Raw genomic sequence first — 12,494 nt, forward strand, 5'->3', positions numbered from 1 at the left:
TGCTCAGAGGTAAAGGGTGAACTAGTCTTCTTCCTAGCATCACTATTCTCAAAACATCACCAAAATAGAAAAAAAAAGAATAAAAGTAACTTTCAGCGTCACAAAGGTACCCAGTTCTGTATTTACCTGGGCAGATGCATTCTGAAATGATGCTAGTAGATGAGTGGTGAAGACATTTGGATGCGGGTCCTCTTTGGGGCTTGAAGTTATTTCCGTGAGAGCTTTTTCAGCATGAGTAACAGATGCAGGCCTGGTCAGCTCGGCTATCACAGGGAGAGGCTGGCTGGTAGGTACAGATGTGACTGATATTCCCTGCTGTGTGACTTTGGGTAGTACTGAAGAAAATGGGCTGACAGAATGGCACAGGGTCTTGGACTAAAAGATAAAAATATATAAAAGAAAAGGCTAAATCTGATTTTATCAGATAATAAAATTAAGGCAGTGTTTCCAAAACTGCTCTGGAATTTGCATGTTCCATAATATATTAATAGGCATTTCTTTCAAAAAGATCCTGTGCTCAATTTCGAGGAAGCAGCATACTATACTACCCTCTTTAAGATTCACAATTTACCCTAGTGTATTTATTGTCAATCCTTCAATAAATTATAATTAAACACCTATCATGCGCTTAGTATTCTCGGGAACTGGAGATACACCAATGAACAAAATGAGCCGAGTTCTTGCTCTCATGGAATGTCTGTTTTAGTGATGGAGATAAAGATTCATAAAGTGCCATGAAGGAAAAAAAATAAGGGTAAGCAGATAAAGATGAAGAGAACAGGTGTATTTCAGTTAGGGTGGTCAGATGTCAGGAAAGGGCATTTTTGCTGAGAATTGAATAAAGGGAGACAGAAAGCTGTGTCATTATATTGGAGAAGGGCATTTGAGAAGTGCAAAGGTCCTGAGGCCATAGCCTGTTGGTTTTGTTTGAGGAAGAGTAAGGAGACTAGATGAGCACACGTGGTAGGAAGGAAGATAAAAAAAGATCCTGGGGATGGAGTGGGAATGAGGGATGGGGGTTGGAGAGCATGTCATATGTCAGGCAATTGAGAAGAGTGTGATTTTACTTTGAATAAGATGGGGAGACATGGGGAGATTTGGGGAGCAGTAACATGATCTGACTTCTGATATGAAGGCTCCTCTAACTGCTATGTTGAGAACTGACAAAAACGGGCCAAGGGCAGAATCAGGGAGATTAGAAGGAGACAGATGCCAAGTTCAGATGGGAGACGGGGTGACAGTGGTGAAGGCGTGAGAATTTAGGTTTTGGGTTCTGGGTACAGTCAAAAATGTTCTCTTTCCTTCTAACGTTTGAAGCAATGTTGGTTGTTATTCTGCAGAACATCACTTGGAAATACTGACCTAAGGTATTTTTATTTCATCCCTGTTCTCTTTTATACTGCTAAAAGTACTTATTTTGTGCAGTGGATCAAATAAGTGTTAATCTATATTTAGATATCCACTGAAGGGTTTCTATGTAGGACACAAAGGCAAGAAGGCTGAGAAATTTGAGGGTGAAATTTTATAATTATGCAGAGTTTCTACCTTTGTTTTCCTTTTACTCAGATTTCTTTCTTTTTCCTCTTAAAAAAATTTTTAAATTTTTTATTGCATTGCATATACTTTTGTAAGATGCCACAAGTCCTTTTTGGAATGAAGCGGGGAATATACAAACAAAAAACAAATGATAATTATACCAATGAGAAAGGCAAAGACAGGCTTTAAAATTTTTCTTTAATAATGCATCCATTAAGCCTGATTCTTTCCTGGACATAAGTACTTTCCTTTCCTTAGTAGAGCACTCTGTGAGATAGAATACAGGTCTGGCAGGACCCATCAGGAATGACAAAGAGAATATTGTTCCAAGATGTGCATTGTGAGGGTACTTACAAGGTTAGCATGAGCAGGTTGGCGACATGTGGTTGAAAGATGAGTGGTTCCTGGAGAAAAAAGAAAGTAGATTAAATTCAAGTAAAAGCCTAGGATAGAAATATTTCTTCCTATTTTATTTGTGGATAAAATATTCTTGGCTAAAATGCAAACTGTTTTATATAGGAAGCCAGAGCGATCATTCCCCACTGTTGATGAATCTGTAGACAAGTTAGAATTCTGAAGCTAAAGCATTACAAGTCACCAACGTCTAATCCCTTTGCTTACTCTTCAAAGACCCTTAGTATAAAAATAAATATCAAATCAAATCAATCACAGAATTGCCAGTATAAAACATTACTGCAGAAATATTTGTGATGTAATTTTACCAAAAGCTCATTAATAAATCAGAGAATATGTCTGATAGACTTTCAGAAAATGATCATTTACAACATTTTACCTGATCATTATCATTGCCTTCATTCTCTTTCCACGTTTTCCAGTAAGAAAACCATGCTCTAAAGGCAATATCAGTGTGTTAACATGCATATTTGCTGTTAATTTCATGTTGTCTTCTTACAAGGCATGAGCATTTAGACCACTAAAATGTACCTGGCTATAGCAAGCCTATTTTTTCCTGCTGTCTTTTCTTGTAACATTCCCTCTGTTGTTCACAGGACATGTATATTTAGCAGCAGAATCACTGATGGAAGAGGACAGAGTTCTGAGATGTTCTTCTGATCAGATGCCATGTCTTTCTATCAAGGCAAACAGGTTGGAAGGAAGAAGAAACTGAATTCTGAGTCAAAAGACCTGGGGTCCAGAGCTGGTTTGCTTTTTACCGTAACTATGGAGCCTTGATTTTCTCATCTGGAGAATGGGTGTAATAATATATAATGATGAGAAAAGTAAAGCAATGTAGGTAGAGTTGAGAAAAACATCACCTTGGATTAGGGTCATTAGGTCAATAGCTTGTTGGGAACAGGGAACTGACCCTACACTTCAACTGTAGATCTGAAAAAGGGGTTGTGAAAATCAGAGAAACCAAAAGGCTTCTGAACTAAGGGTGACCCAATTTCTTGGTCTCCTGATAAACATTGTGTTTGGACAGATCCTGCCTTAAAAGATAAGATAAAACCAAAAGGGAGCCCATGAATATTATAGAACCTGGAAACTGAATCCAGAGGACTCAGAGAAAGGATACCTCTAAAAAGTATCAAAAGAAAAAAAATTTTCAGAAAGCTACTTAATATCCTTAAACAGAAACAGAAAGTTTTAAAGCTAAATCAACTGAAGCTAAAACACACAAGAATAAACTAGATTGAAAGAGAAATAAATGGTATTAGAGGATTTCAAGAAAACTAAAAATTCTGCAGAAAAATTAAAATCCAGTGGCAGTAATACAGAACAGAACTGATATGGAAAAACCAAATCAATGATATAGAGGATAAATATGAGGCATTTTCCCAGAATGCAACAGAAAGAGTGATAAATAGAAAACCATTCTTTTCATTTAAAAGAATGACAGGAAAGATATGGAGGATATACAGCAACTGGAACTGTTTTAACTTGTACACCCTGCTAAAATATGGCATACTGGTGCTAAAATAACCAGATGAGGCTCAAGATTGAGTCATTCATGCAACGTCCCTCTTCATCGACCCGAAACTTAACAGTTTCTATGCTAGGCTCTCCCAGGAAAGGCAGGCCTCCAGTCAGCCAATCAGCACGTTCTTGCTCAGCACAGGTTAGTAACCCTGCTCCAGGATTTCCCATTGCTCAGTACAAGGAAAGTAACCCTGCTTGCTTGAGTCTATAAAAATCTCTCACCCTGTCCAGCTCTTTTAAGGGATACTTAAAGGGCTTGTTGACAGGGCATCTGACACTTGAACTTGTGAGGTCATATCCTTAAGAATAATCACTAGTTCTACTTTAAATTTGTCTCTTTTTTTGCCCATTCTATTGAGTGATCTCTATAATCATCCAACACTGATATTATTGATAGAAGTCATTTCAGGCTAATGCATCTTCCTCAATAGTATTTGTTTTTCAAAATTTAAAAAACAAATGAGAGAGAACATCACAATTTGAAAGACTTTGCAAGGACTTTAAGAAGACTTTCTTTTTTAAAGAAACATTTTGTGGGGAAATTTTTTTTTTTTTAATTTGGACAAAGGAATATCAAGAAAATAAGAATTTACAACATGGAAGCAAAGATTGCAATATTCAGATCAGAACAAAAAAGAATGCAACCAATATTTATTGTGTCCCTGTTAGGATGACACATTTCAGCATTAATTCAGTCTTGGGCATCCTTTAAGGCAGATACTGATTTCACTACACATTACCTGAGGTCATTCTGTTTCTCAGTATTGCAACTTCTCTTTCTGCCTTCTTGGGTCTCCAATGTAAATGAGAATTATTTCCATTTCTTTCATAATCAGCATCTTGGTCTGAAAAGGCATCTATTTGGAGGCCAATGCAAAAATTAATTTATAGGCTACAGTTCTAACTATAAGTCTATAAAATAAGCATTACAAGTACATATGTGATAATCAAGAAAACAGATTAGAGATTATTATCATTATTATTTAGTTGTTTTATTTTTTAAGAACAATAACATAAGAATTCCTAACTAGTTCTTTTGCTCTGGAGCATAATCACATCACCTTATACGATCTAACATTTCAAAATTAGATCAACACCTAAAAGACAGAATTAAGTTCATTTTAAGAAATTACATTCTAAGCATAACATTCTCCTTTGTAGTCTATAAATCCTGTTGGTAGAACTAAAAGAGCTCAGAAGGTGGGCAATGACATTCTTGAATGTGCCTTGCATACACTTGATGTTTCTCATGCTGCTGAACATGGCAGAGAAAACCATCCAACTTCATTAACTACATCGCAGCTTAAATTCAGGATCCCCAACCCTGAGGCCTGCCTTCACACTGCCTGGCAATCGCATTGTTCCCCTAGTCTTTTCCTGCTTCCACTCTCCTAGATGACTCTTCCCTACTTTGTCCTCTATTCACATATCCAACAACTAAATCTCCAAATCTCCCTGATCCGCATTCTCAGGTCAAGTGATAACCTTGCTTTCTACCTCAAGGGGACAACAGAAACCATTAAGAGTCCTTTCCACTGACTCCTACCTTCAAATCTGCTCACCTGCCAGTGTCTGTACCCACAGACACTGCCTTCTCTCCCACTACCACAAGCTCTCTGTGCTCCAGCCCCTCTAGGTGCACACTGGCTTGGATCAAGAACACTGTCGTAGCATATTATTTTTCCCATCTTAAGGAAAAACCCCCACCAATTTACATCACCTCAGGAATTATTACTTCAGTTCATTCCTGCTCTTGAGCAAAATTCCCTTAAAAATTATCTAAACTTGCTATTCCTAATTTTTTTTTCTTTTTTTAGGCGAGGCAACCGTTGGTTGACCTCACAGATTGCAAGGACCTTGTCAGTTTACAATCCCTTATTTTTTATGCCTACAGCCCCTGGTCTTCCTAGGTGGTCTCCCAACCAAGTACTAACCAGGCCCGACCCTGCTTAGCTTCCGAGATCAGACAGGGTTGGGCTTGTTCAGAGTGACATGGCCATAACCTAATTATTTTCTTGCTCTCTCTCTTTTTCCTTATTTTTAGAAACTGCTTTTTTAATTTTAAGTTTTCTAATTATGTAAAATATTTATAGAGTTCCAGTGTCAAAAAAAATGAAACGAGGTACTTTCAGAAAGTCCTAAATTCCATCTTTGTCCTTTCGATTCTACTCCCTTTCTCTCCCCCATAGGTAATCATTTCCATTTTTGTTTGTTTTTCTGTTATGTTTATACACATGTTTGTATGTATGGACCTATCTACACATATTAGCCCCTTTCTTAGATTAAAGTAGCATATGGTATACATTATTCTGCAGTTTGCTTTTTCCCATTAAAAAAAAAAAATACTACAGAGATAAACCCATTTCAGTAGATAGAGATCTTCCTTATTTCTTTATATAACCAGTCCCCTCTTGATGGGTATGTGGGTTGTTTCTACTCTTTGCTATTCCAAAGAGAGCTACCATGAATAGTCTTATACACGTGCCTTTTTGTATTTCTGCCAGTGTAATTTTGGGATTCCTAGCAACAGCATTGCTGAGTCGAAGGGTAAATATATATGTAATTTTGCTAGAGATTGCCAAATCCCGCTCCATAGAGACTGTATCTTCCTGCATCTCCACTAACGATTTAAGAGTGCCTATATCCAATAGAATACGTTGTTAAGTTTGTGGCTGTATGCCAACATGATAGGTGGGAAACGGTATCTCAGTTTATTTTAAATTTGCATTTCTCTATTTTTTTTTTTTTTGGCAAGAATACTTCATAAGTGATGTGTATACTTACATTGGGGTATTTTCCTCTCTTTTTTAAAAATTAAACTTGTTATTTTGAGATAATGGTAGATTTATCTGAAGTTATAAGAAATAATACAGAGATGCCACGTCCTCTTTAGTCCATTTCTCCCAAGGGTAACATCTTGCAAAACTATAGTATAACCAGGACACTGACATTTATACTGTCAAGATAAAAAATTTTCCATCATCATAAGGGCTCCGCATGTGGCCCTTAACTAGCCATTCCTACTTCCCTCCTGACCTCACTACCTTCTTAGGCCCTGACAACCACTAACTTGTTCTCCACTGCTATCATTTTGTCATTTCATTTCAAGAATATTAAATAAATGGAATCATACAGTATGTAAGATTTTGAGATCGGTCCTGTTTTCTCAGCATAAATCTCTGAAGATTAATCCAGATTGTTGTGTATATCAATACTTTGTTTCTTTTTATTGCTGAATAGTATATGACACAGATGTTACCGCGGTTGTTTAACCATCCACTTGTTGAAGGACGTCTGGGTTACTCCCAGTTTGGGGCTATTATAAATAAAGCTGCTATACATATTCATCTACATGTTTTTGGGTGCCATCTAACATGTTCCTCAGTTCTCTTACTTCTTATAAACTGGTTGGCTCTAACGGCTTAGATTCAAGTTCTAGTTTTTATAATACTTAATAGGCAGTGTCAAGTACTTCCATCAGAAATCACATAATGTCTGTCTCTCTATGTTAGTGGTCATTGATGATTATTTCTTAGATCGTTTTTTTCACTAGGGGTTGTGGGACCTTGTGTTTAGTATTTTACTGCAAACTGCTGGATTTATAAATATCAAAACATCACACATTTACTAATTAAACAAGAACAAAGTCAGAGCTAACTTATTTAGAAGTAGTAGCAAGAATGTAATTCGAGGATGATGACAAATGACGATTCTCCTAAACCACAGAATGTTTCAAAGGCTGTGCAACACTGTAGCCTTAGCCAAAATGGCAGATAATGCTATAAATATGTTTCAGATGTTGCCAAGAGAGAACTCCATTTATTAACAGTTGTTATGTCATCCTTTGATAATTAGTCTGAAGTAATAAGTTTATGTTATTTTACTTAATCAATGGCACAGAAGTATTTCAAAGCCTTCATAACCAGTATGTGTGTCTTGGTACATACAAGGTGAATACGAACCCTATTACAATACCACTTTTAACACAAACTTACACTTCTTATTCAGACATTCTGAAAATAAAAATCTCTTAAAAAAGGAATACTTTTATATGTGAAATTTAAGTGCTTTTTCTTAATAAATGAAGGACAATCATGAGTTCAACTACTCCAGTGTGATAAAGTCAATCTGTAGCCTCAGTAATGCTGTGTGATAACACAAAGCATTAGACTCCTCTACTGAACGTTAAGGAACAAATTTACAAGTATTTCTCCCACCGACATGAGTATGGAGGAGGCATTTTGTAAGTTCATAATAAAAGTGCTATGACAATAATAGTTGTTTCTGAATACTTCTAAGCAATCATATTGTGCAAGTACTTTAGTTTAGTAACTAGCAATACTGGATTTCCAAAAGTGTTTTCACCTTTGACATGAATGTGAAGCTATCTAGAAGCAGACGATAACCTGAACAAAAAATAGAAATTGTACAATAATATAATATTAACAGTAATAATTACAATACATGTCAGGCATTGTTCTAATATTTTGCTTGTATTATCTTAATTCTGATGACAATCTTTTGATGGGAACTGGGCTGCTCAGAAACTAAGTTGCTTGCCCAAGATGTCGCGACTGGAAAGTCATAGAAACAAGATACGAACTCAGGACTCTGACTCATGAACTCATGATTCTGAGCCTGAGCTCTTAGCTGCAATAACATACTTCCTGTCACTATGGGAATGTAGGCTCAGAATTTGCAGAATTGGCTTATATTAATTGAATAGAATTCTTTTTTTTTGTCCAAGATTATCTTCTGCACATGCTATATTCCACAGTCGTAATCTCTTGCAAGTACATCAATAATATCGGAAAATACGTATTCACTTCAAAACAAAGAATAGCTGAGAATGTCTAAACACTCAACTCTTGGAGGGTGAAAGATGGATAGAGAATCATTATCATTTAGGTTGTTTAGGAGCTGCTTTTCCAATCCTGGAGATGATAAGTAATGGTTCACGGCTGTAAGATGGCCGGCTAATACTAGGGATACAGTTTGTGAGAATGAAACACGTGACCCCTGGACTTGTGCAAATATTAGGTTCGCGACTGGGCCTCATTAACAATAATGTGCTATAACGACAAAATAGGACAAGGAGCTTGATAGGGTAAGAATGAGAGATTTGAAGCTAGAAATTTACTACATTGAAATACTAGGTACTTTCGATATCCAGTATTTGAGGAATACTGTAATAGAGAAATATTTCTTGTAATAGATAAATAGTGCAACATATTCTGTTCTATGCAGCACCCATAGATTCTTCATATTTTAGTAAGAATGTATTTGCGATTTTTTAAAAAGTAGAACAAAATCTGTACCTAGACAATAAGATATTGTAAGTTCTCCAAGAATTCACTCAGCTAAGAAATGCTTTCTGTAACCCCCACCATGAAAAACATTGCTTAATTAAAGAAACAAAAACAAAAAATACCCAACTACACACACACACACACACACACACACACACACACACACACACACGCATGCACGCACGCACCCTTAATTCTGACTTACCTCTGAGGAAGCAAACCTCTAATTGATGACAATCTCCTCACCCTTTATCTTCTCATTTCCCTCCAGCATATTCTCTTTTCCTCCTTTGCTTCCTATGCTTCCCTCTAAAGCCCAAGTGCTGAATGGATTAGGGATATATATGTAGAAAATGGAACTTAACCAAGGATACACTTTCTCCCATACTCTGCCCAAGTTAAGCAATGAAGAGAACATCAAGGCACAACTCTTCCCACCTACCAGAGTGGGATTCATAAGGAAATCACTCCAAATGAACAGTTTCTTACTCTAATCAAAATCATGAAAATCAGGATCCTTATATCTGTCCTATGGCCTATCACTCATGGACTCACTAACTAATGTTCTCACATAGTCTCCTTATTTCAAATCAGTTTCTAAAGTTAGGTGTTTGGCAGCATGTAGCTTCATCACTTACCAGCCTGGCAAATGAAATAATGCTCCAGTGAGCACAAGTCTACTTTTGATGAGATCCAATTGGATTTTCTGGACATGTAAGTGCAGTCGGTGGGTTTTGGGGCCCATTGGGCTGTGACAGCTATAGAAGGAAGACCAGACCCAGATGAGCCTCATACTCAAAAGACAAACATTTAAAAAAATAGATGAAAACTGAGTTTTGCTAGCTTTTAATGGATGAAAATTTAGGATTTCCCCCCACATATTACAGTTTATTTTTTTCATATTATGTGTTCTTTATCACAAGGCTTCGTATTAATTTACCTAGACTTCAACAAAGATGATTATGATATAAATGCCTTGGATTTTTCTCTAAGACCACAAGATTATGGTGCATAATTTTGAAAATATCTATCTAAGAAAGACAACAGGCAAATTTCTCTCCTACTTTCTGCATTAGTAAACTTGGAGCCAAGAATGACGAAGAGATATTTACCAGGAAAAAAGTAACCATAAAAGGTTTCTCACTTCAGAATTTTGCACAATACTTTCTGTGAAATATTAGATAAGTTAACTGTTGATATGCTTTGAGAAAAATCTCGTCTTTGCTGTGCAGACAAATCAAAGCCTGCATCACAAAAGTAAAAATATTTCAGAGAAATGATGGTAATGAAGTGAAGTAACTGATTTTTCTATATACAAAGGCAGAAAGATTTAAAATTTTTTTCCCCCAAAATAAAAGCAAAGAAGTTTCCTTTATAAACACTAAACCTCAGAGTCTTACTTGGGTTGTTTTTTTCTTGATATTTTCTCAGCAGCATTAAATTTTGCCCAATCCACCACTTCTTGCCTTCTTCCAAAAAGTTCCAGATGAGATCTTGAACCTCCTGGTTCCAAGCGTAAGCAAGGTGTCCTCCCTGGGCGCGACAGTAATTTTCTGCTTCCCCAAAGCTGCAGTAAAACCTGTTAAGCTGATAACAATTAATTTTACCATGTTGCTTTGGGCTATTTAGCTCACGTCCTAGAAAGATACTTGTTCTGATGTATAACCAAAACCAGGTTCTTCTTCTGAAGAACATTTTCTCTCTGAACTGCAAGTATGAAGATTGTGGAGGCTCAGCAGCTGCCTGGTCCTTTAAATATATTCTTGGTGGACTTGTCTCATTAGTATTATTCTTTAACAAATTGGGAATAGTTTGTCAAAGAGACAAAAGGTTTTGCTTTGTTTTGTTTTAAGGATCCAGGTGGAGTTCCTACCAGCTGAAAACAAAGATCAATAAAGCAATGGGCCTTTATAGCTAGGGAACCACCATCTGTGTCTATACAACCAGATATGCCTTCGGTTTTATAATAGATGTTTATTTGCTGAGTCTAAGCTGTAAGGGAGTAAAGAATGATGAATATCTAAATCAGTGCTACTTAAAAGTGAATAAGGAATTGTTTTTTTAAAGAACATGGATTTTACTTTATTGTATTGTTTCTTAAATATTCACTTTATCCTAAATCTCTTATATAACTCTATTCTAAATCTCTTATTATAACCATAAAAACCAAAGAATAAATATTTAATGAAAGAATGAATACAAATTAAATACAAACAAAAGTGAAAAACAATGCAATTCATATTTGCTGAACTAAGTAGTCACTTGTCAAATATACATAGTTCTGGCCTACAACCGAATAGGTTCTTTTGAATTTGTCACGCAGTAGGAAAGAAGCAATTCTCTCATCACTTTTCTTTAACTTGTTGAAAAACCTTTGTTCATACAACGTCGTTTGGTAGCACATCCTGTAGCACATCCATCATTTATGTATTTTAGCCAGTTCTCGTTCTTGGTACCAAAATGTGACCATAAATACAAATAAACATGGGCACTGAAATAACTTGGCAGGTTTCTGGGTTAAGTCGGTTATCCAAACGATGCCTACAATTATTCTTTAAAATCATTATGGATGTGTACACCAAAATTAAATATTCTCTGAAATGTATACCTCAGTCATTTAAAAAAACACTGTAGTAATCAAATGAAAGGTTAACATGGGATGGTTTACAGTCTAATTAGGAAGAAAAGACAACAAATGTAGCTAATAAAGAAAAGTGCTACGAGAGAGGTACAGCTTAAATCTGTGAAGGTTCAGCTGACGAAGAAATTATTTCCAGCTCTTGAATTGACCATATAAGGATAGCCATATTTAGACAGATGAAATGGGCATCTTAGCAGAGGAGTCAGTGTGAGTAAATGCACAGAAGTGAGAAAGTGGAAGATATTTATAAAGAGAAAGAAATAATTCTGTGGGTGTGTCTGTGTGAGGGGGTGTACTTGGGGGGCGGTAGTGAGAACTGAAACCACAAAACTGAAATGTTTCAAATGCTAGGAAAAATATTTCATTATTTATTTGAAAGTTTTCTTAGCATAGAAATCCATCAAGTCTGTGCTGCAATGAGACGGTTTGAGTAAGGGATACCTTCAGTAAGTCTTAATTTTCCAACATCCTCATAAACATACATACATGGAAACATACATACGTTTTAAGCATTTTTTAAGTGAAACATGTTGACGGAATCTTCTTTGACATCTATACAGGTACTCTACACACTGCTGTAATTCATTTCAACCCTTTCTTCAGTGCCTGATACATACATTCTCAATACATGCTCCACCTACAGCAGCGGTCCCTAACCTTTTTGGCATCAAAGACCCGTGCTCCTGAGACTCTAGTCTCATGATCTGAGGTGGAGCTGAGGCGATGATGCTAGCGCTGGAGAGGGCTGCAAATACAGATGAATCTTCGCTCCCCTGCCTATCGCTCACCTCCTGCTGTGCCAGCCGGATTCCTCATCCGCCGAGGACATGGTGTTTGGGTGGGGAGGGGATTGGGGACCCCTAACCTAGAGCACAAGCGTTATCAATAAAATGTTTAATTAACATGATTAAAAAACTGGTGACAGTGTTGCTTAGAACTGAAGAATCCACGTATACGTAGTCTCTGCCCAGGTTGCAAGACCGCGGACGAGTAACCAACTCAACGGAGACACTAGAGCCGCACAGCCGCACCGGCGCCGCCGAATACCCGGCCGCCGGAAGCTGGGC

General features: G+C 36.8%; 1 protein-coding gene and 1 pseudogene across 5 annotated transcripts in view; both read right to left on the reverse strand.

Moving 5' to 3' along the window:
* The window catches only part of PKD1L3 (polycystin 1 like 3, transient receptor potential channel interacting), a 69,389-nt gene that overhangs the window by 50,831 nt on the left and 6,064 nt on the right, over positions 1-12,494 (reverse strand). For 2 of the 5 annotated variants that reach the window (XM_023523643.1, XM_023523641.1), the window contains exons 1-5: positions 10,187-10,496; positions 9,425-9,544; positions 4,218-4,334; positions 1,891-1,940; positions 127-375 (exon numbers count right to left, since the gene is read on the reverse strand). In XM_023523643.1, coding sequence (XP_023379411.1) covers positions 127-375; positions 1,891-1,940; positions 4,218-4,334; positions 9,425-9,544; positions 10,187-10,481 — 831 coding nt within the window. In that variant the 5' untranslated portion in view covers positions 10,482-10,496. Of the gene's footprint in view, positions 1-126; positions 376-1,890; positions 1,941-4,217; positions 4,335-9,424; positions 9,545-10,186; positions 10,498-12,215; positions 12,475-12,494 lie in introns of those variants that run through there. The other 3 variants (XM_023523644.1, XM_023523645.1, XM_023523642.1) reach the window with 3 other exon arrangements.
* On the reverse strand, positions 5,363-5,481 carry LOC111731809 (annotated as a pseudogene).

The sequence above is a fragment of the Pteropus vampyrus genome, unplaced genomic scaffold, assembly GCF_000151845.1.
Source record: "Pteropus vampyrus isolate Shadow unplaced genomic scaffold, Pvam_2.0 Scaffold399, whole genome shotgun sequence".
Lineage (NCBI taxonomy): Eukaryota > Metazoa > Chordata > Mammalia > Chiroptera > Pteropodidae > Pteropus > Pteropus vampyrus.